This window comes from Oncorhynchus mykiss, chromosome 9, assembly GCF_013265735.2.
Source record: "Oncorhynchus mykiss isolate Arlee chromosome 9, USDA_OmykA_1.1, whole genome shotgun sequence".
NCBI lineage: Eukaryota > Metazoa > Chordata > Actinopteri > Salmoniformes > Salmonidae > Oncorhynchus > Oncorhynchus mykiss.
This window is the reverse complement of record NC_048573.1, coordinates 26,199,112-26,224,249: the sequence shown is the minus strand read 5'-3', so window position 1 is coordinate 26,224,249 and position 25,138 is coordinate 26,199,112. Positions and strand designations below refer to the sequence as shown.

Sequence of the window (25,138 nt, the reverse complement as noted above, 5' to 3'; positions counted from 1 at the left end):
TTGATATATTTCTCACTGTATCTGATTTAGATAGGTGGGTGTTACATTGGAAGAAAAAAAATAGGAGTATGTCGATGGAGGTTATTGGGGAGATAAATAATTTGGTCTTTTTCTGAAATTAACAAATGATTCTCGAGATCTCTGGTGGCTATTGAAGGCAGTTAATGTTCTGACCAGACACTAACGCTGATTCAGCTTCTGAGACGACACCTATTGTGCCCTGGGGAACCCCTCAATCTGAGCTCTTTTAAATATTCAACAGCAAGTCCGGAGTGATAGATGCCAGCTAATGAACAACGTGGAACAACGTGGAACAATCGCTGGATAACATCAGATTTCTTCTCTCCAAGACATGAAGTGGTTAGATTGTGCCTATATTGCAAATGGGGTTTTATAAAATGGGTTCAAAGAAATGTGCAATCTGATTGGCTGAAAATGGTGCCAGTTGGTTTGCCAGTTATTAACGCCGGGGTCCCTCTTCCTGCTTCTCTCTGGGCTGTATCATCATAGTTGAATAAGATGTGTGAAACAGGCAGGCTCCACCATGCGAGACCAGCCACCCCCTCTCTCCTCCTCCCTTTCTACCTACAGCACGCTCCCTCTCTGTCTGTCTCCCACTCCTGCCCTCGCCTGTCTGTCTCCTGCTCATGCGTGCGTTATTACATAAAGACGTGTTTATTTATATGATCGCATCATCCTGCGAGCGCTGAGACCAGGAAAGATCATTGGCCTTTGACAAAATTGCTGGATCTGAGAGGCAACCCGATACTGAGCCTTCCTCACAGGTAGTGAGGCCATGATGTTATTAGTGGATTTGACTCTTCTTGTCTTGTAATGAACTTAGCAATTCTCAATTGTTCTCTCTCTCTCTCTCTCTCTCCCTCTCTCTCTCTCTCTCTCTCTCATTCCTTCCCTCTTCCCTCGCTCTCCCTCTTTGTGTCTGACTATGAAGCAGGGATGTAGTGTGGATGTGTCTGACTATGAAGGAGGGATGTAGTGTGGATGTGTCTGACTATGAAGGAGGGATGTAGTGTGGATGTGTCTGACTATGAAGGAGGGATGTAGTGTGGATGTGTCTGACTATGAAGGAGGGATGTAGTGTGGATGTGTCTGACTATGAAGCAGGGATGTAGTGTGGATGTGTCTGACTATGAAGGAGGGATGTAGTGTGGATGTGTCTGACTATGAAGCAGGGATGTAGTGTGGATGTGTCTGACTATGAAGGAGGGATGTAGTGTGGATGTGTCTGACTATGAAGGAGGGATGTAGTGTGGATGTGTCTAGGTATGAAGGAGGGATGTAGTGTGGATGTGTCTGACTATGAAGGAGGGATGTAGTGTGGATGTGTCTGACTATGAAGGAGGGATGTAGTGTGGATGTGTCTGGGTACAGGCAGGAGGGAAGCAATGCAATGGATGTGGGGCTTGTGGGAAAACCGATAGATTTTAATTACCTGGCTCCCTGAGAGCAGAATATGAGAGTATGTACATAAACGGTGCAATTAGATTATAGCCCACCGTAAACTGTGTGTCTCTCTCTCTCTCTCTCTCTCTCTCTCGCTCTCTCTCTCTCTATTTTCCCCAGCAGTGATAACATTGTGTCTGCGTTATTATAAATCAATCATTACCTTAGCCAGGTACTCAATCAACTGTATCGAAATAGCCAGAGCTATTTGTAGCTGCGAGCTAATTCATAGCTAGCGACTAGCTAGTATGTCTCCATAGCCAGTTAGCTTTTTTGTAAACACAGCTTATTGCCTCATATGTCTTACTGTAAGCGGGCTAGCTACTAGCTAGTCCATGACCATTGCCAGCTAGTTAAGTAGTTGCTTAACTGAACCTCACATCGCGTTGCCTCTACTTGTGCAACGCTACAGAAAGCATACTGTGCTGTATTGTAACTGATGCTCATTTTTGCATCTTGTTGCTAAACTGACAAATCAAGTGTCTGTGGGTTGCTAGTGTGTCCCATTGTCTGCAGAAGACATAGCTCACAGCTTGAGCTTCTCCACAAAGTTCACTTACATAAGTGGCTAACATTTGATTCTGAGAAAATGTTATCGAATCGTCCAAATGGGAGCTGGGAGTTAAAAAGTGATGACTTCCTTTGTGTGTTTATGCCTCCCCTGCTGTGAGCTAAGGGATTCAGTATGTCCTATTTTCCTGACCTCTTTGGAGAGGTTTCGGCTTTCTGTATGAAGGACACATTCAAACTGTCCTGTAACTTATCCAGTGGTGCGAAGTACTTAATTAAAAATACTTTAAAGTACTACTTAAGTTGTTTTTTTGTATCAGTACTTTACAATTTACATTTTTGACTACTTTTACTTTTACTTCACTACATTCCTTAAGAAAATATTGTACGTTTTACTCCATACATTTTCCCTGACACCCAAAAGTACTTACATTTTGAATGCTTAGCAGGACAGGAAAATGGTCCAATTCACACACTTATCAACCAAACATCCCTGGTCTTCCCTACTGCCTCTGACCTGGCGGATTCACTCAAATTCTTAATTTATAAATGATGTCTGAATGTTGGAGTGTGCCCCTGGCTTTCCTTAAATGTAAAAAACAAGAAAATGGTGTCATCTGGTTTGCTTAATATAAAGAATTTGAAATGATTTATACTCTTACTTCTGATACTTAAGTATATTTTAATCCAAATATTTGTAGACTTTTACTCAAGTTGTAATGACCATTGGTGGAAGAAGGTGAGGACCAAGATGCAGCGTGGTAAGTGTTCATCATTATTTTAATAAACTGAACACTAAATACAACAAGGAACAAAATAAACAACCGAAACAGCTCCGTCAGGTGCAAAACACACTAAACAGAAAAGAACTACCCACAACCCATAGTGGGAAAACAGGCTGCCTAAGTATGGTTCTCAATCAGAGACAACGATTGACAGCTGCCTCTGATTGGGAACCATACCAGGCCAAAACCAGAAATACAAAACAGAGAACAAAAACATAGAAAAAAAGAACAGAACGCCCACCCTAGTCACACCCTGGCCTAACCAAAATAGAGACTAAAGAGCCTCTCTATGGCCAGGGCGTGACACAAGTAGAATTTTACTGGGTGACTTTTACTTTTACTTGAGTCATTTTCTATTAAAGTATCTTTACTTTTACTCAAGTGTGACAGTTGGGTACTTTTTCCACCACTGCACTTCCTCGTGTAGATGTGAATTTCCCCACATGTAAACACTGATCTCTCAGGCTTGCTAAATCCCTGCAGTCCTATTGTTATGAGAACACTCCATTACTCCAACACTTTCTCTTCAACAACGCTCTTTGTTGATGCCCCCCGGCCCAACACCCACTGTTTATGGATGGGATGAGGGAGGGTTGTTAATTATGCGGGTAAGGGAGAATCGTTTATTTTTTTTCAGGATTAGGAGGTAGGGAGAGAGGCGTTTGATCCATCCACCACCAGGAACTGTAATCCTACTTTCTCTCTGACCTCGCTTCCCTTTTGGGTGTGGGGGAGGGGGGGGTGTAGTGAACAGGGGAATACAATAATGCCAGAAGCAGCAAGTGGCTTGCCTGCCTTGCATCACCTAGAAGTGGAGAATAAGGGGGCACGTGAGGATGACATTCTCCTGGGCCTCAGTGTGTGTGTGTGTGTGTGTGTTTTTTTCGCTCAGTCTTTCGGGACATCCAGCAGCAGCTGTAGCAAGCCCATTGTGTATTTCATCATGTTGAGCTACCCCTCACACACCTTTCACCCATCACCTTCGTGGAAACAACACGTCTGTATGGGAGTGTTTTGTCCAGTGTGTGTGTTTGTTCCTTGTATTGTACAAGGACTTCTTATTGTCAACATTTTGTCTGTAAGGCGTTTCTCGGGACAAGTTTCTATACGCAATTACATACACAATAGAGCTTTTTTTCTTCTTCTGGCTAACACAGTTCTACTTCCCTTTTTAGCACCCAGCCGCGAAGCGAAGTGTTCCACCTCTTTGCATATTGGAGATACTCTGCCTAGACTAGCGTTAACTGCTGGTCCACTGTAGACGGCCCAGGCCCACCTTTAAGCCACAGCGGGCTGGCTGAGGGGCCGGGTGAATTGTGACATGCTCCCTTGGTTCCACACCTGCCAGCCCCAGACAGGTGCCTGGGTCAGGCCCATATCCGAGCTCACCCTGGCCCGGGTGTCCAACTTCCATCACCCTGATAGCCACTGGTCTGCCTCTTCCTGTCACTGTTAGGCGAGCCCACCGGGTAATGGCTGCTGGGGGGGCTGTGTGTTTGTGCTCATGTGAGAGTGTGTATCTGAATGATAGTGTGGCCCTGTCCTCCTGTCACAGGGGGAAGAGTGGTGCCGGCTGCTTCTGTTTGCCCATTTTTCAAGCACGCTCCTTTCAGAGAAGCGAGGCTGTCCCAACTGAAAACTCCATCAGCCGTGATTTATCTGGTATGCTATCTCTCTCTCTCACCCTCTCTCTCTCACCCTCTCTCTCTCTCTCTCTCTCTCTCTCTCTCTCTCTCCCTGTGTTCATTCGCTCTCTGTCTCTCCCTCTTCCCCTCTCTTGGTCCTCCCCTCTGTCTCCTCAACCTCTGTCCATTTATCTCACTGAGCTCCAGCTTTCTGTGCCTTTCCCTCCTACCTCTCTCTCTCTCTCTCGCTCCACATCCCTCTCTTTCTGCCTCTCGTCGTTACCTCTCCACCTTGCTACCCTGGCCTCGTATGATAGTGAAAGCAGAGAAAGAGCAGTGGAGGAAAAGACAAGACAAATGAGAGTGGAATATTCAGTGCTAGGGGATGTGAGATGTGTTTAGAGTGTAGAGGGAAGTGAAAGGGTAAAACAGGAAGTACAGAGGGGAGGATGAAATGAACGAGGGGAGGGTGAGTGACACAGAGCAGCAGTGTGCCGTATCCTCACACCGATGAGGGGGGAAAAAGAGGTCCCTCAATTAATTTGCTAGACCCTTTAATGATTTATCACCAGTGACCAACCGGGTCTCGCCCTCTTTGTGCGTGTGTGCGCAGATCTGTGTTTTTGTATGTGTGAATGTTGTTTATTTTTCACCCGCATGCACGTGTTCATTCATTATTCCTAAATGACAAAAATACCCTCTCTGACTCCTGCTGCTGTGTTGCTATTACAGTGAATTTGGAAGTAGAATCCCCCCCCCCCAACAGTCCACCAAGCTGTTATTTACTGGGTGAGAGCCCGTACATTGGCGACAAATCTGTGGCTTCACTCTATTTGTGTGCTGTATGTGCATACACAAGCATGTGTTCCTGCCTGCTACCCATCCTCCCTCCCTGCCTCTCTCTCCCCTCCCTCCCTCCCCTCTCGCTCTCTCGCTCACACTCTCTCTCCGCGTCTGTTTGCCTCTATCTATCTTAGTCTCCGGCTGCGCTTTCAAGGAGAGTGGAGTGCGTCCAACTTCCCTTGCTCCATTTCTACCGTTTCTGTTTTTCCTTGCCCCTTGTCCATCCCCGGCGTACGCAGACGTCCTGCCTTTAGACCGCTGGATCAGGAGAGTCTCATGGAAGGAAGGAGGGGAAGGATGCTCTCGCTGCTGCAGCCCCTGTTTCAATTAGCATGAATTTCACAGCAGTGGCGTCGGTCCGAACAAGCCAGCCAGCAGCCTGTGCCGGAGCTCCGAGAGGACTGCTTCTTCCTCAGACCAGCGTCTGGGAATCCACGGACTGAGAGGGAGAGACCCGGGAATCTCTTTCCATCGAAAAGGGACGTAAAAAGGAAAAATATACTGTGTGATATTGAGTGGGAAGGAGACTAGGGGGATTTTTAAGGATCGGTACGCTGTGATGCTTTTCTGAGCTGGAGGGGAATACGGATCACTTGGATGCTCTCTGTGTGTTTGGGTGTGATTCTACTGCCTCTGAATCTGTATCCGCGCCTCTCTCCACCCTAGCTCGGTTCTCTCCCGGAGGGGAGAGGGATTGCGAGTGTCTATAGTTGTTGGGAATACTCGCTTCTGCTTTGTCTCTGTCTCTGCCCTGCGCTCGTTTTCTTGTTTTTCCACATCTCCGCTCTACACTTTCGTTCCTTCAAGAGATTTTGAAAAGCCTGGAAGCTGGATTCAGCTGCACCTCCATCGTCTTGGCACTGTTCTAGCCCTCTCTCCATCACTCTCTCCCTTTTTTGCCTTTTGTTTTCTGATGTGAGAGGTTTCATCCAGCAAACTGTGGGGATGGTGGTCGTTTTTTTAACCACACCGAGGGCTCAGGCTCTGGATCGAGAAGGTTTGTAGCGCTTTCGCAAAGCAGTGGAAAACTTCAGTTCTATTGACAGCAGACAGGGTGATTGAGTTATAGGTGAGAAATATATTTGTGTTGATTAGTCATTTAGTTTTACAGATGGAAGCATTTAAAAAAATATATAATCTGTGTTCCCCTGATTTATCAGTTGCTGTTTAGGCTTCCACCGGTAGTTTGTTTTGTGGTGTTTAGTAGGGTGCCTTAAAAAAAATCCTTAGTCGACAGTGCGGGGGGGGGGGGCGTTTTTTTTTTTGGGGTGCTGTTGTTTTTGGAGATTCGTTTTTTGGGGGCTCTGGGGGATTGCGTAGGAATAGAGAATAGGCTCCAGGGAGGATTTAGCCGTAGGATTTTTTCTTCTTGCTCCTTTTTGGAAGGATTTCGGTTTTTATTTTCCCTGAACATACCTTTTTTCCTGCAGTGTTTTTGGGATCATCGTCTTCGGGAGGAGGATCGTGTTTATTTTTTTCATCCTTTGCTGATTTTAGGGTTTTACAAATATATATATTTTTGCCCCACACTGGCAAGCTGGGGATCATGGGCCCTGGGTCCATCTGAGATGTTATCTTCCTGTTCCTGTCGCGCGGAAGGAAGTTGGAGGGGCATGCTGCTCCCATTGAGCTACGCCCCCGTGCTTCGGTCGGTCCTGGAGGTGGGCGGAGGGCTGCTGCTAGTGCAGCGGCCCGTGGCGCCCCTGGTGTGGGCCAGCCCGGCCTGCCTGTTCCGGCTGGTGGTCTCCCTGGCCCTGCTGGCCTTCCCCTGCCCTGCTGTGGCCGCCCGCGTCTCCTCCAGTCTCAGCACCACCCACCACGTCCACCACTTCCACAACAAGCATGGAACTGTGCCCATCGCCATCAACAGGATGCCCTTTCTCACACGTGGGGGCCACGGTAAGGTCCAAACTCCCTTATTTTACTCGTAAACGGTCCCTTTCGCTATCTGGCAAGCTAATGGTTGATGGATCGATTAATCATGCCGGTAAGAGTGTGTGATGTGTGGAACTATGATTTGGACTATGGAGGTAAATGAAGCGTAGTAGTCTTGAAGGGGTTTGATTTGTGATTGGAGAGGAGGTGGTCCGGCTTGAGACCATGAGTCAAGCCAAGTGGTTAATCCATCTATTGATCCTGGTTCATCCACACAAAGGCGAGGGCTTCAACAGGGCAACCCACCTCATTTGCTGCAGGTCCCCGCTGGCCAAACTCTGATTAATGGCTCCGGATCCTGTGCATCCTCAGACAACAGGGCCCTAATGCACATGTTTTACATGTGGTCGGCCATTTTAGATCCACGCTTGTGACCAATGCAGATTCATGTAATCATAACGCATAGCGCAACTGTTGACACACAATGGCTGGGTTTTAATGTCCTTGACATTATGGCTGAGTTTGAAGGTCTTTGAGATTGTGTTCTGCTGTATGTATTCGCTATGGTGTATTCTGTGTCCTGGGTCAACGTCTTCACTGTGCTCTATAAATGCTTTTGGCTGCTCCTCTGTTGGTTGCTGCAGATTCGTCTGCTGGAGTTTTATTTTTTTAAATCCCTTTTCCCCTCGCCCTTTCCCAACCTTCCGCACAGAGAATTCCCAGCGTTCTGGTTGACTCGACATCTTCACGTGTTCCGCTGTCCATATCATTCACTTCAGTCCACTTAGTTTCAGTCTGTGTGCTTGGCGGCGTCGCCCTCCCTCCGTTTAGCCGTAATCTGTGTCAATCAAGGCGGTGTCAGACGGAGGAGAGCAGCGCACGTAGGCCGCGGCAGTCAATTGGCCGAGCCTGCGCCGCTATCGACGTTATTGGCTTTCTGCATCTTCCCTGTGCTCAGTACCGCATTGGATTTCTGACTTTTCACATTCGCTGCCCGAGCCGTTGAGCGCGATATGCCAACTGTCTCTCGGGCCAAATGCCAGTCTGGAACACAATAGAGCTTCCAATAGAGTCTGAGAAGATGTGGGGAAATAACACTTGCTTTTTCCAATAAAGGGTTGATGAATGATGTTTGCTTGTAATGACACGCACGCACACACACACACACACACACACACACACACACACACACACACACACACACCGTTCTAAAATGGAGGCTGAAACCCTGGCTGCCCTGTTCTATTCACTATTTAGTTATTTCTTTCACCCTCTAGCTTTGGTAATTGGATTGCACTTCTCTTGCATTTCAAGTTGCTTAACTATTTACATACTGTAATGAGCATTAAAGGGGTTCTCAGGCTTTCTCTGTGGATTTGCGGCTGTCCGGTGATATCGGACACTTAAGAGAAATGGGGTGTTCGTTTGGTTAAAGTGAAAGAATGGGACGAGAAAGGAAGAGCCTGTGGTTCAAGGCATATGACACTGACCACGTGTCTACGCTGGCCAAGGTTGTTTCCGTCTCCCGTTCACATTGGCAGACGGCAGGGAAGTGCACAATGCATAGAACCCATTGAACAGTCCCCTTATGGCTTTTAGTGGTTACTCGTTGCCCGCCCACATGATACCCAGCTTCGTCTGACAACTTGGGTGTCTTTTTAAAATTATTATTCAGAGCAGCGTGTGTTCACCACCGATTCCATTTCATGTGAAAAGACATCACGCATGCTCTTGCATGTCACTCCAATGGAGAGACTCCATTTCAGTCGCTCTCTAAATAAGCCATCCAAGTCCAGACTCACGGCCCTCTATATCAAGTGCCAGCCCTCGTTTCGGTCAACCATGTGCCCCCCCCCCCCTCATTAGAAACCCTATGAACGTTTTCTGCTTGATAAGATCTCCTTAAGACTATGACCTATGACAGGAATGGGCTACTTTGATGGGGGAGGGACCGCAGTGGCTCACGGATCTGTGTACCACGAGGCGTGGAGAAAATGTTGCCTTTTTTTTTTATGCTGCAATTCTACACGTTTTGCCATGGGACGGAGAGAAGATTTTGCTATTTTATAACTCATTTCATGTAATTCTACAAATCCTGCCACAGGGCGGAGAGAAATGTTTGCAGCCTTTAATATGATATCTGAGCGAGAGCGACTAATAGCATCAATGGAGGACCATGATTAGGCCTAGTACAAGTTCAGATAGCTGGCCGCAAGACTAATTTACCCATAAAGAAAAAGTTTTAGCCGGCATAGGCTAATTGAGTGACTATCAGTGACTGACATAGCAAGAGAGAAACTGCTGATGCACAACCACATTTCAAAATTGCACCTTGCGTATCCTGCTATTCGAACTCGCAACAGTAAGTTGAAACGCCGACTGCCCCCCCCCCAAAAGGCAGTTGACTCTCGGGGCGCTGCTAAAGGCCTCATACTGTTTTCTGCCTGCTGGGGGTGTCATTACTCTGTTTCTGTCGGCCCCGTCGTCTCCTCCTGAAAGGATACTGCATGGACAGAGCCACCGGCGAGAGCTTGTGATGCAAACAACAGTGGAGAAATGGATTGGATCATTTTAATAGGAGATGCCTTAACCTTTTGGTACATAGTAGGTACTGTTAAGCCGTGGCTGGGAGTTGTTTGCTTGACATTCGGTTGGTGGGATATTGGCACATCGTTTCCAATTGGGATTTGGATCCTAGTATGCATGCTAATGCGCCTGTACATGTACATCTGACACTCGAGTGTATGAAGAGCTGCTTCAAAGTGATTGAGTATTAGCCAGGTTTGTTTGGTCGAGCCACTCTTAGTGCCAGGCAGAGTGGAGAGGCCACTGTTTGTCCTGTTATCCTGCCTGATTAACGACTGCCACCGTCCGACCACGACGCCACTATTATGATGGATGCTGAATGGAAAGGCGCCTGTTTGCAGGGCCCCCATCGCCAATCGCCCGCCGCCACCGATGCCCCACTCTCAGCCTGTCTATATGAAAAGCAATTCATTATGGCCTATTCAAGCCAGTGTGATTTCTTCTGCACTGCTTCTGATTGAAGGTAATTGAAGAGCCCCCCCCCCCGACCATGCTTCTCCCTTCGTGTTTGTCATTTCAAACCGCTCTCTCTCTCTCTCTCCTCACTCCGGTATTACCCAGAAGCACTCAGTCTGCGGCTGGCTCGACTTGACACTGGCTCTTTCTTCCCTCCCACGTATGGTATATATTTAATCCATGTTGACGGTTTCATCTCACACCGGGCCTCCCTTGGGGCTGGCAAAACATAGCCTCAGCGCTCGCAGGCCAACCAAAACCTATTTAGCAGCGCCGTTATGTCACAGCAAAGAACGTGCTCTGCCGTCTTACGGAGGAGCCTCGCGGAATCACTGGGCTTTCTCAGATGACATTTTCTCATGAATGCCTTTGTCCGTTCCGTTGTTATATCACTAAGGCTCTTTTGAAGGAAGCTGCGGTATACTTATATGAACAGCGCACGCATTCTCTGATGGGCGGCTTGGATGAGCTTCTTGTCTTACTGAGTCGGTGCTTATTTCTCTTCGCTCTAATTATGAAAACACTTAACGTAAACTCACCACAGATCAATGACACTGCAGTAGCTTTGTTGATGCAGTATGTCGGACCTCATTCGTTCCTCATCAGTCAACACAGACGCACGCACACACACACACACACACACACCACACACACACACACACACACACACACACACACACACACACACACACACACACACACACACACACACACACACACACACACATGCTACTCACACCTACCCTAGTTCTTTGGAATGGAAGCGGGCAAGGCAAGGGGACTGTTTGCCCTGCAGCATAATCCATACCTGCACACGCTGCTGCATTGGGCTGACGGGATTAACATCCTAATTCTAAACTCAGACCGTGTTTGTTGTTTGTGATGGAGACTTTCCAGGAGATTTCGTCTCTGGATATTAAATGCGTGTGTCTGTGTGTGTGTGTGTGTGTGTGTGTGTGTGTGTGTGTGTGTGTGTGTGTGTGTGTGTAATGGGTGTTTGGATCTGAGATGTGGCCTTGCAACTTCCTCCTGCGACTTGAATGGAGGTTCATGAATATCACTGTCGCCGGCGTCCATCATTTCGGATTAGCAAGGAACTGGATGTGCCGTTTGAAATGGAAGCCGTGTGTGTAAAAGGAAACCGGGGAGGACATGTATAACCTCACACAATCACTGGATTCAGCCTATAGTTAGACATGAACAAGGTATAGAGCCCTCTCAACACATTTTAATGATATTGTCGCTATTAGCTGTGTGTGCGTGTGTGCGTGTGTGTGTGTGTGTGTGTGTGTGTGTGTGTGTGTGTGTGTGTGTGTGTGTGTGTGTGTGTGTGTGTGTGTGTGAGCTTCCACCACTCTGGGTGTTTGGATCGGAGATGTGGCCAAGGGAGCTGCTTCTCCTTCAGTCTGAGTGGCAAATCTCCTTCAGTCCTTCATTCAAGGCCAATCACGAGAAGCAACGGAGAGGAAAGCTGGCTCGCTAGCAACACAAACATCCAAAACACCTTGCTTTTCTTTCCCCATTTACCACAAGGATATCCCTGGCAGCATTACTCTTGCATACATTATGACACTATACCATTGTAGCCTTTATATTAATAGGCAGAGTGAGATTACCTGGTTATACAACAGCCTTGAATCCCTAGCTATATTCAGGACCAGGACAATAGTTCATTCTGCTTGTGTGATCTCTGTTATTGTGTTTCACAGAAGAGGGAGAGGTCTCATACATTTCTCCCTGTGGGCACCGCGTCCCCATGGCAACCCTCCTCCAGGTGCCCTTGAATTAAGTGCCGCCACAGAGGAGTCAACTCCCCCTCTGACCGCCATCCCCCATACACACACAAACCCCTGAGGCTGCCCCCCCCCCCCCCACCCCCTCTGACGCTGTCAATATGTCTTTCCCCTAGAGCACCTTTATATTTTCCTCTCTCCCAGCAGCTTTCTCCTTGTATACCTACCTGTACGTACGCTTGGAATATGTCTTTATCTTGATGTCTCTTCTCTTTATCTTCTCTCTCCCTCTCTCATCTTACTATTCTTCACCTCTCACTCTCTACTCCTCCCTTTGTTCAATTCTCTACCTCTCCCCTTCTACTCTGCTCATTACTTCTCTCTCTCTCTCTCTCTCTCTCTCTCTCTCTCTCCCTCCCTCTCTCCCTTCAATTCCTCCCTTTCTGCTCAATACAATAGCCTCCGTTGCGGAGTGTTGAGCTCAGGGGATACCTGGGGGAGTGCCTGCTGTTTGACTACAGTGTTAGCGTTTGACAGCAGCGACGTTTGCTTACGGGCACCCCATGCATGCTGATGACCCAGCAGCGCTTCCAGGCAGGCAGCATCGAGGTTACAACAACCCCAGCTCTGTGCGCTCATCCTGGGGGAGAACTCGGGGCCGCGGCCCCTACGGCTGGCCCTGTTGTCACAGCTCCTAGTGATAATGAAAAGGAGAGGCGTTTGATAATCACTGCTTTATCTCTGTGGTGACACCACTGTGTGAGGTCAGGGTGGAGGGGACAGTGAGCTTAGCCCATAGGGACACAGGGACAAGAGGCACGGCCCTACTTTTAAGAAGGCTGGCATTAGTATTCTCGATTCTATTCTCCTCATCGCTCTGCAGGGCAGAGGCATACACACACAATCAGACACACAGACACACAGACACACAGACACACACAAAGTGGCAGAGGAGGAGAAAGGACACCTCCTGGCTATTCCAGATAAGGTTCGTCTGTTTGACATTTGCAGCCTTTTTTTGTTGTTGTCTCTCTGTCCACCTGACCAATTGTGTCTTTGAAAGAGGGTAACACAAAGCCAATCCTGTCAAAGCGAGCCGTTCCAAATGCTGCCAAGTGTGTAAACGGACGTGTCATCTGTTCATTCAACTAGATTGGCGTATTATGCACAATACTTGTTGGAAGTAGCACAACTTGTTATCTGAATTGGTTCTTGACCCAGCCACTTTGGTTTGGCTCGTGAGCCCTTTACCCCAAGTGGACCTTTTTGTGAGTGTGTTATTAGGCTGTGGGTGTTCAAGCAGCACTTGATGAGTACACTTAGTGTACACCACCGGGTGTGTGCTACCTCAACCCTTCTAATGGTCCTCCGCAGTACCCTCAATATCCATGCAGTCAACGCTCACTACAGCTGGCATATGCACGCATACTGTATCGTGTGATACTCTGCAGGTCCTCAGTATAGCGTGTGTGTTTCAAGTTTTTATTGTCACGCGCACAAGTACAGTGAAATGCCTTTCTTGCAATCTCTTTCCCAACAATGGAGTGATTCATGTCAGTAGTACTATTAAATAAAGTGAAGTAGAACAACAGCAATTGAGAAATAGAAATGAGCAGCACAGGAGAAAGTGAGTAGGTTATGTACAGGGTCAGTTCCAGTACCATATGTACAATGCCGGAGTTATAGAGGTAGATATGTATAGGGTTAAAGTGAGTAGGCATCAGGATATAATATTTGTGTGTCCTTGTCATGTAAGTATGTACAGTATGTGAATCTCATAGCAAATGTCAGTGAATGTGTTTTCCGGGGTTGTCCGCTTCATGCTCTTGTTCTAGCTGCCGCAGTTTGGCAGGCCTTTTATTTTATGTTGTGGGTGAGGTCAGGTACTTAGCAACCACAGCCCCGCAATCAACAGTAAATACTAGGCCAGGCTTGACAGACAGGGACCCTGATTACGGTTGCAACCAGGAATTACAGTATAACAGGAAGATGTTCTGACCTACGCCATCTTCTCGGCCCTTCCAACTAGATATGTTTGTCACCTCATGGTAAATACCAAGGCTGACATTGGTTATTTTGTCAAACTGGTCTACTCTCTATCGACCGCCTGTGGTGTACGTTGGACTGACTCGAACGCCATCGCAACGAGTCCTTGTCACGAGACCAGAAGGTCTGCATTCGGCGACACACGTCAACAACCCAAGCAGCTCTGTCTAGAGTCTAGACTGTGGCCATCTATCTAGCTAGCGCTTCCATTTGAATTGATTTCCCCTGTTTCTCTTTCGTTCTTTCACATTACGCCTGACAGGACATAAGGTGTCGTACACCCCCACAGGGAACGGAGAATGCCTGCAGCAGCCAGACATACCCATTCATAGCTTTTCTATTACAGCCAGGAAGTGAGTGAAAGAGGCGAAGAGAAAGCACTTTGCCCGGCGGAGGTGCTAAGGATCCTCCTAGACAACGCTTTGATCAATGCCCTGCTCAACGAGCGCCGCCGCCGTTCACTGGCTACTCGTCATGTCATTCTTTGGCGCCGCTGAATGGAAATAGCTTTCAGATTGTTATTATTTGCAACGGGCACACTAGTCTTCTGGGTCGGAATAGGTGAATTTGACACCCGCTCTACATGCAAACACACACACACACACTATTATGAGTGATAGGACTTTATGTATTCATGCATTTATGGACCTCACTGATCACCTTTTCCAATGAAAATCAAAACGGTCTTCGATGTGTTGCCGACATGATCACGTGAAGAGGTAGCCCAGCCTGCGATCTTGAAAATCAGCGTCTGCCAATTGGCCCAAGAGGGAATTTCCTCTTTGCCTAAGACGTTTGTTGCTTTCCTGGGAGATCCGGGTTCATATCCCATGTGTTACATATGTCATGATGGCACCATGATGTAATCTCTGGGTCATTCAATTTGACCTATTACACCGCGTTCATCAGTCACAGTAGTGGCCGTAATGGCACTACACTTTCTCCAATAAAGCACCATGGTGAGGGATGGCAGTGTCAAAATGGCTGACTTTCTAGAAAGTATCTTCTCTGTAGATTCCCCAATGGCGAACTGCCCGCTTGGGCACCATGCATGGCTTTCTGTGGAAATTCATTTTTAGGGGGTGGTGGACATGTTTGGCCTGGAAGTGTGGGGCCATGGCAGCCCATTTCTCAGCATCCCCTTCTCGGCAAAGTACATGAAAGCAGCACCGCCAAGCGCAGGGAGGTGGCAGAGGGAGAGGAGATCGAGCCCAGCGCCGCCTCTCGCTTTTGTAGTGCGCCAGGCCGAGTGTGTCGGCGTTGAGAAGCGAGGGTCGAATCTTCAGAGGGCGCAGTGGTGTAGGCATAAATTATTTATCCGGCTAGATATTAAAGCTACCGCGAATCAGGCCTAGCGCCGAGGATTTGCGTCTCTGCTGGGACCCCTCATCATTAATAAACAAAGTGGCTTATTTTATGCATGACTGCTGCTTTGAAAAGGGTCCTCCCCTTCCCCAAGGCTGGAGGGTTTAGGAGCTGACTACTAGGACGGCTTCATCAGCTACTGTTACTATTCTTACTTTCATCCCAATCTCTTATTTTTCTCTCTCTCTCGGTCCTTTTGATCACAGTTTTTTTTTCTCAATTTTTTCTAAAGCTTCTCTGGTTTAAAAAAAACAAAAACAAATCCCAGACGTTGTTGTTGTCACCGAGCGGTTATTTTTTTTTTCATTATTTGTCTTAGCTGTTGTTATATTTGTCAACTTCACAGGGGAGCAGCTTTTTAGGGATCCAGCTGAGTCCCCAGCCAAAACAAGCTTAGACAGACATACTAAGCATGTGCTGAGGCGGCTCAGTGCTAGTGGACAACACTGAGGGGACCAGGGTCAGGTCGTGAACCTTGTTTAGCATGCGGGAGACGAGCGCCACTTTGGGCTGGAAATCGTAGAAGAAATCTTAGTCTTTGCTCCGGTCCAAAATGTTGCTAGTCATACGATGCGGCGGACTTTGATATGCTGTTTTTCTTTTTAAATGTGTGCTGTGTAGTTATTCCTACGGGGATAGGCTGACACATTCCCAAACAGATAAAGGAGGGAGAGATGAAATGTAAAAAGAAAGATGCGTGGTATGAAATACTCATGGCGAGAAGCTGCTGCTTGACGTTCAAGTACCATACATGGTAAATGTATTTTATTCTGGTGTCCTTATAGGCCTTAAACGGGGTTTGAAGGCCTAGTGGGATCTGACCTCTTTGACAAAATATACTTAAAAGAATGGGGACTCTCTCTCTCTCTCTTATGATTCTGCATTTACTGGGTGGGAAATGACATCCATGTGTTTTCGGTGTAGTAATGTCCATAAATGACGCGAGATTTCCTTGACTGCGTGCCCAAGGGGGAAAAAATGGGATGCCGGTCGGGATTTGCCCTTGGGGTTCGTTTTTTCAGGTGGTTGGTATTGGGAGACCATGGCGCTGGATATTATATTATACATTTTTAGATGATCCCTTTGTGATACAGGTTTCTCTGTTTAATTATAGTACGGTACTTAGCTGGTAGAGATGGGGTGTATATAGTGTATATTTGAGTTTTGATTGACAGGTGTCAGTCTCACGTCAGTACGTCATAGCAAGCCGACATTATCTTTCTACAGTTTTCTGTGAAACACCACCACAGAGAGACAGGTAACCTAGAAATAAGAAATAGACAGACAACATCCCCTATTGCTTCACTCACGCAAAGTTTCACACACACACACACACACACACACACACACACACACACACACACACACACACACACACACACACACACACACACACACAACACAGACACAAACGTTTATGAGACACACACACTTACGTAAACACGCACACGCAGTGCACAGCCACAAATTCGTAGCTGAACATGGGACGTGGATACAAAAACATCAAAGACCTTCGCTTCTCTGTCTGACACATCTGTGTCAGGGCTCTGATGACTGACAGTCAGTCTCTGAATCCATCACACTGAAAATCCCCTCGTTCGCTGATGCTAATGTGCCAGCAACTCATTTGCACAGCACACTGGGCTCAAATCGTAGGAAGGAAGAAAGGGATAGAGGGACATGGAGGAGGAGAAGAAGAGGGGATAGATTAATTGAGGAAGCAGAGGAAGGAAGGGATATGCGTGGGAGGTGGGGAACGAGGGAGGACGGGAGAGAGGGAAGAATGCAGAGAGAAAGATGAAGTTGGCAGTGCATTGTTTCAAGCCACCTAGCTCGTCCTCTCACATACAGAACGGTCTGACACGTTTAACACTCCCTGAGATCCAAAGGACTCTGCACAGGTGAAACACGGGAACATAACCAGAGATGGGCTCCGCTCCATTCTTCTTCTATCCACAGTCCATCACTCAACTAAGTTAGGGGAGGAAAGCCCCACACGGCCCCACCGTACTAGGCCAAAGAGCCCACTGCGTCAGCCTCTTCCCTCAGAGCTCCACTCCATCGCTCCACCGATCAGGAGACTATATCTGGGTGGAGTGCTTCGATTTTTCCCTTTCTGTCAGGCACTGGTCTATAAAGCTGTGGTGATGAAAATGCTATTCATCCATAGAGCACATTTAGATAATGCGTAAAGCATCGACCATGTAGCCAACTTGGAGACCCCCCCCCCCCAACACACACACACACACTGACTGCTAAAGCTGTTGTGGATATAGACAGTGTATCGGCATGTGATGCTTAGGGCTGGCACAATTACCGTGTAACCGACGGTTATGGATGAAGACCGTCATGAAAATAAAATACAAGATATAGCAGCCTAACAACACAAGTGATACCGATAACTCGGGCGGCTGTAAAATAAGTCGATGCTGCATCATGCGTGTGAAACTCATTCCACCGAGTGTCGGCGGATTTTTGCTTCTCCCTTGTACTTGATTGTTGAAATAAGGTCAGTAATTAGTAAGGAACTACCCTCACTTGGTTGTCTAGGTCTTAAACAAAAAACCTACAGACCTACAGTCAGAACATCTGCTGTCTCAGCCACTGCCAGTCACCAAGGGTGTACCCCAAGGCTCGATCCTAGGTCCCACGCTCTTCTGAATTTACATCAACAACATAGCTCAGGCAGTAGGAAGCTCTCTCATCTATTTATTTGCAGATGATACAGTCTTATACACAACTGGCCCCTCCCCTGATTTAGTGTTAAACGCTCTACAACATAGCTTTCTTAGTGTCCAACAAGCTTTCTCTGCCAAAACAAAGGTAATATGCTTTGGTAAGAAGAATGCCCCTCTCCCTACAGGTGTGATTACTACTTCTGAGGGTTTGGAGCTTGAGGTAGTCACCTCATACAAGTACTTGGGAGTATGGCTAGATGGTACACTGTCCTTCTCTCAGCACATATCAAAGCTGCAGGCTAAAGTTAAATCTAGACTGGTTTCCTCTATCGTAATCGCTCCTCTTTCACCCCAGCTGCCAAACTAACCCTGATTCAGATGACCATCCTACCCATGTTAGATTATGGAGATGTAATTTATAGATCAGAAGATAAGGGTGCTCTCGAGCGGCTAGATGATCTTTACCATTCGGCCATCAGATTTGCCACCAATGCTACTTATAGGACACATCACTGCACTCTACACTCTTCTGTAAACTGGTCATGTCTGTATACCCGTCGCAAGACCTACTGGTTGATGCTTATTTATAAAACCCTCTTAGGCCTCACTCCCCCCTATCTGAGATATCTACTGTAGCCCTCATCCTCCACATACAACACCCATTCTGCCAGTCACATTCTGTTAAAGGTCCACAAATCACACACATTCCTGGGTCGCTCGTCTTTTCAGTTCGCTGCAGCTAGCAACTGGAACGAGCTGCAACAAACACTCGAACTGGACAGTTTTATCTCTTCATTCAAAGACTCAATCTTGGACACTCTAACTGACTGTTGTGGCTGCTTTGTGTGATGTATTGTTGTCTCTATCTTCTTGCCCTTTGTGCTGTTGTCTGTGCCCAACAATGTTTGTACCCTGTTTTGTGCTGCTCCCATGTTGTGCTGCTGCCATGTTGTGTTGCTACCATGCTGTGTTGTCATGTGCTGCTGCCATGCTATGTTGTCGTCTAAGGTCTCTCTTTATGTAGTGTGTTGTCTCTCTTGTCGTGATGTGTGTTTTGTCCTATATTTTTATTTAATTCATTTGTACTTTTATTCCCAGCCCCCATCCCCACAGGACGCGTTTTGCCTCTTGTCAGGCCATCATTGTAAATAAGAATTTGTTCTTAACTGACTTTCCTGGTTAAATAAAAAAAAATATTTAAAAAATTGACACTAGGCCCTCCTTGGAATGAGCTTGACACCCCTACTGTGTCATGATGCTACGGGCACCCCATGCATGCTGATGACTCCGCAGCGCTTCCAGGAAGGCAGCACCGAGGCTACACCAACCACAGCTCTGTGCTTTTCCTAGGGGGGGAAGTCGGGGTGAAGGATCCTAATGTTAATAGTACAGTATGGTGATGCCCTGGAATCTTCCTGTACTTAGAGAAGGAGATGTGTCTTAAATCTGTCTGGGACGATAGCAGTTATGTGTCTGCTTTATCTGAGCGTGGGAGTCAGAGAATAAAAAGTTCATCACATGGCCTGTATGTAAGGCAAATCGCTCCATCTCCCCTCTCCAAGGCGTACGCCCTCCTCCTCTTACTCGTCCTCCTTTATGCTACTACTGTGATCGTATTGGGTGGAAGAGAATTGACAGCCAATGGGAAAAGTCTGTGTGCAGGATAAGCGGCTCAGAGTTGTAGGCATTGGAGGTTCCCTAGACCCACAGCATTCTTCTAGCTGGCGTCACTGGTCACTAGAATGTCTCTGCGACAGACAGAATATCAGAAAACGCGACGCAAATCTCTTGAATTATTTCTTTGTGCTCAAGGTCTGAATACCTATTTTCTTTCCCTTCTCTGTGTATTTTCTTTCTCTCCCTCGATACCTCCAAGTTCCCAAATTAAAACTGCCATCTAACACTTTCTGGGAAAATCACATTTAATTTGATACTCAACAGAATTTCGGCCCCTCTGAGCATTTTTCAATTAAACTTGTGTGTTGTGTCCTAGAAAAGCTTTGGGCCGTTCACAGTAGCACAGCGCATTGCCGTTCCATATTCATTGAGCCGTGGTAATGAGTGGCCAACACAGTGAACTATGATCATCCTACTATCTGAATGTGCAAGATGTGCTGATGTTATCGCCAACCTATCCAGTGTCGGCTCCTAGAATAATGGAGATCAAAGGTCTCTTGTTCTTTGGCGATACGATTGATGCTGTGCTTCACAATTGTCTCTTAACATGCATATCTACTTGGAGCAAGATGTCCCTTGGGAAAGGGAATGAAGTCAATTGGCCTGAGGAATTAGCAAATCCAAGGTCCTTTCAGAAGGGTTTTTGCCCTTGATGTTTCTAGCTCAGACGAGATGGATTGCTAGTGACTAGCGTAGCAGCTAATTAAGGATGGATCTTGGCACTACCCAAACAAACAGCCTCCATCTGGGCTTCATTTCTCAGATGCTGTCGGCCTTGGTTGACCCTGCCTGACGTCTACCCCTCTACCCCTCTGTCTGACTCCTTGAAACACTCAACACTCAGCAGCCATGACTTACCATCCTTTTTAGCCCTCTTTTCGGTGCTCTCTCTGGCACTTTACCCCGTCTTCCTCTTGACTAACATCTCTCCCTTGTTCTGGTGCTCTGTTTTTTGTTCGACCACCTGTTCTTCTTTGAGAGTGGAGTTGGTGGAGAGGAGAGCGTGATAGCATGCAAGCCAAGGGGTTGATAGTTTGGGTGAGTTGTGGCACCTGTTGGTTACCGAGAATTCCACAGAGGTGAGGCGGAGTCGTCAGCTCCCCGCCTCGACTCTAAGCGTTGCCCCGTTGAGGAAACGCATTCCCCTATCTGTCAGTCATCCGTCTTGCCGTGTCAGTTTCTCGCTCACCCTCAGCTATCGCTGTAGTATCTCAGACAATTCCCAGCCCTCCAGCCATCTATTATACTACACTCACAGGTGCAGAGATTATGGTGCACAGGCAACACTTGAGGGATTAAAGGGAACTACAGCAGTACTACGATTTATTAAAAGCCAGTTGAGTGTCTCTCATGCTCATAAGTGTCACTCCGTGTCAATCCTATCCAAATGATTGTAGGGCAACTGTTTAGTAATGCTGTGCAACTCTCAAGCTTTTAATCACATTTCTGTTACTCCACAAAATAAGTCATTTAGATTTGTTTCCCCAAGCAGCAAGTATAGGAACTCTTAACAAAAGTCTATAGCTGTAGGAGAGTCGCATATTCATCCAATCAGGTGAAACCTTGCAATCAAAAACTTTAGCATCAGGTTACTCTGAGCTGATTGGCCCCTTGAAACCAGAATTCTTTTTGCATGACTATACTGATCCAATCAGAAAATGTCATCCGACTTGATTGGGAATAGACGGCAATGCCGAGTACTGACAAGCTGAAAAGCAAAGCTCAGACTGAAAATGCATTCTGCTCACTCCATTTAAGCAATCATAATTGAGACTGATTGCCACAGGACCCCGGGATCACGTGCCCTTTTCCAAATGGCTCCCTAAGTGCAATTGTGTTTGAGCTGAATTTCCTTCCCGTCAATCTCATTCCCCATGTTAAATGTTAAAAGATTGCATGTGTTTATCCCATTTGAAAATTATACACCTGCCCCAAATGAAAGGCCTAGAGTTTCTCCGCCTTCCCCACCAGTCACATTAATTACATGGTGTAATTTTACTCCCAAACGTTTGTTCTGCTGTGTCAAAGCTCAGCGGCAATTACAACTACACTGTGCCATGCTGAGAATTAGCAATGAGAGTCCCACTTCGCGGTCGTCTGGACAAAAAATCTGCAGAGGTAATGCCAACATACAGAAGTGCTTCTCCCACTTCTAATTGAGGTTCTAGGTCACCGAGATAATGCATAGCTAATGTATCTTCATGTGAATGGCTGTGCAAAGTTGCTGGATATTGTTGGGAATTGGAACATGCTGTCATAGACATCGATCCACAGCATCCCAAACACGAGTGGGACAACATTCCACAGGCCACAATCAACAGCCTGATCAACTCTATACAAAAGAGATGTGTAGCACTGCATAAGGCAAATGGGGATCACACCAGATATACATCTGATCCACGCCCCTACCTTTTTTTTTACGGTATCCATTTTCCCAGTCAGGTGAATGACCTGATGCTGTACTTTGAGCTACACATGAAGATACATTAGCTATAATTAAATATAATAAGTAAAGTACAGATACCCCAAAAACCGACTAAAATAGTACTTTAAAGTATAAGTACTTTTACACCACTGGCCGTGCATTATCATGCTGAAACATGAGGTGATGGTGGCGGATGAATGGCATGTTATCTCTGTTTATTTAAATTGTCATCAATAAAATGCAATTGTGTTCACTGTCATTAGCTTCTGCCTGCCTGCCCATACCATAACCCCACTGCCACCACTCTGTTCACAACGTTGACGTCAGCAAACCGCTCTCCCTCGTGACGCCGTACTGCCTAGAACAGTTGAAATCTGGATAAATCCGTGAAGAGCACACTTCGCTAGCGTGCCAGAGGCCATCGAAGGTGAGCATTTGCCCACTGAAGTCGGTTACGACGCCAAACTGCAGTCAGGTCAAGACCCTGGTGAGGACGACGAGCAATCAGATTAGCTTCTCTGAGATGGTTTCTGACAGTTTGTGCAGAAATTATTTGGTTGTGCGAACCCACTGTTTCATTAGCTATCCGGGTGCCTGGTCTCCGATGTTCCCACAGGTGCAGAAGATGGATGTGGAGGTCCTGGGGCTGGCATGGTTACATGTGATTGAGAGGCCGGTTGGGCGTACTACCAAATTCTCTAAAACCTCGGCTTATGGTAGAGAAGTGAACATGACATTTTCTGCCAACAGCTCTGGTGGACATTCCTGCAGACAGCATGCCAATTGCACAACTCCCTCAAAACTTGAGACATAGCCCGGGAAAACCCGGCAAATCTGTCAGTGAGCAGCATGCAGCCAAAACATGACTTTCGCAATATTTCAAATACAATCGTGGGAAAACGACAGGTTGGAAAGCAAATGGCTCCTGCTTTAAAGAGAAGACTCTAGTCTGACTGTAGGCCACCAAAATATTTGATCAACTTACAAATAGGCCTATTGAGCTAACATTGTCTTACAGAGTAAAACAATAGAAATAGGATTTTGGCACAAGAGTATCGGCCATCGCAGGTGAGCGAGCCGCTCACCTGAGTGAAACTGGAAAGCTTTTTTAAGGCTACAATTTCCTCCTCGTATTGTGCAATATGCATCTCCACACATACCTAGGCCCAGGTTATTGATGAATTGAGGAGAAGTTCATTTTTATTGATCTCCGATTCTCAGTTTGATCCGTGTCAAAGTAGCCTGTCAGTTCAATCATTTGTGCGCAATTAAAATAAGACTCTGCTAAAGTCTCCAGTTATATAAAATGACATAGAAATGCAGGAATTGTGTTTACAAAAGGCCAAGTTCCTCTACTCTAAGGCTCTATGCCAGTATGCAAATGCGATGATGTGCATGCACCGCTTTACGACAAAGGTGATTTTAAACATTTTTACTCTCCGTTCCGGTACCTGGGAGCCCACCAGGTGACCTCCCTCTCCTTACACTGTTCTGGGAACCTCCCGATTTACACTGGCTACATGAACTACACTGAGTGTACAAAATAATAGGAACACCTGCTCTTTCCATGTCACTCGTTAAATCCACTTCAGTCAGTGTACATGAAGGAAGGATTTTTAAGCCTTTTAAGACAATTGAGACATGGACTGTGTATCTGTGCCATTCAGAGGGTGAATGGGCAAGACAAAAAATGGCACTGCCTTTGAATGGGGTATGGTAGCAGGTGCCAGGCGCACCGGTTTGTGTCAAGAACTGCACCGCTGCTGGTTTGACACTACTGTGGGAAACACGGGCCAGCATCCCTGTGGAATGCTTTCGACACCTTGTAGAATCCATGCCCCAACAAATTGAGGCTGTTCTGAGGGCAAAAGATGCTGCAACTCAGTATTAGGAAGGTGTCCCTAATGTTTTGTACACTCAGTGTATATAGCCCTAAGGCATCATGATCACAATGCAAAGGTAGCTTTGCATATCTATTAGATTTGCTAATGGTTTCCCTCCGTGTGTTTGAGTACTATGTGCTGGGAGTATGTGTGGGTTTGTGTCTGAGGTCTCCCGTGATTGTATGTGTCGCAGGATGCCAGATAGATGAACAGAAAGAATGAAGAGGAGAGAAGGAGCAGGGGGTTTGATGAATGGCAGGCACTGTGGGCAAGCAGGTGAGAGCTGGAGATTGTGATCTCTCTCTCTCTCTCTCTCGCTGCTAGCTGACCTTTAGCTTTTGCGACATGGAGAGAATGTCGCTCAACATTACCCCTCCCCTCTCCCAGACAAAGTTTTTTTTTTTTTTTGCGTCATGCCGAGGAGGGAACACAATTCCTTTCCCGCTTTTGATGAATGCCTAAGAAAAGAGAAAAGGAGGGTGGTGTTCCTTTCTTCTCCCTCTCCATTTTGTCCCGCCCGGTCCGCACTATTAATCAGTCTGGGTGACAGGGCGGGCTCAGAGGAAGACCAGCATGCTGAGTCTGAAATCATCTATGGTACATGACCTCTGACCTCAAGTCCCTGTTCACAGACCTCACACAGGTGCCATACTTTTATGGCTATATACCAGGGGCAAAAAAGAACGTTTCTCTGTTGTTGACTATTTACGACCCTGTATGAGGTCAGGTGTATGTGTTCCTCTATTGATGTCTACAGATGTTCTCCATGTTTGACCTCATATAACACATGCTATTACAGAGCTATAAGATAAAATAACTGAGTTATGAACTTAGAATTGAATCATACTCTTCAATAAGCCATATGGTAGGCACAGACATGCCGTTTTCACTGTAGCCTAGACAGGAACGTATGTGTGTTCGGTGTGTTCCTAAAGTACGGGGCAGCGGGGCGACTAGGCCGCCGTGTGACTGTCCATCTGTCCGTCAGGCCCTGACCCTCACTGGCCCCAGTCTTTCTCCCACCCACCCCTGGTCTTTCTCATGGTAATTGCATAACAACGCTGACATCCCATTGGGTAAAAGGTCTCACCCACTCTTATCGTTCAACTCATTCTTTTTCTTTCACAGTGAGGGAGGGAAATCAAATGGCGATGCTGGCTTTTGGGGGGTTTGGCGTGGCGTGGGGG

The 25,138-nt window shown here is 46.8% G+C and overlaps 1 protein-coding gene across 7 annotated transcripts in view; it reads left to right on the top strand.

The window, feature by feature from the left end:
* LOC110531840 (neurexin-2) overlaps window positions 1-25,138 on the top strand; it is a 1,034,463-nt gene that overhangs the window by 676,203 nt on the left and 333,122 nt on the right. The window contains exon 1 of one of the 7 annotated variants that reach the window (XM_036987709.1): window positions 5,334-7,126. The exons of the other annotated variants lie outside the window; for them this stretch is intronic. Within the exon in view, the coding sequence (XP_036843604.1) occupies window positions 6,796-7,126 (331 nt within the window). The 5' untranslated portion in view covers window positions 5,334-6,795. Of the gene's footprint in view, window positions 1-5,333; window positions 7,127-25,138 lie in introns of those variants that run through there. 7 annotated transcript variants of the gene reach the window in all.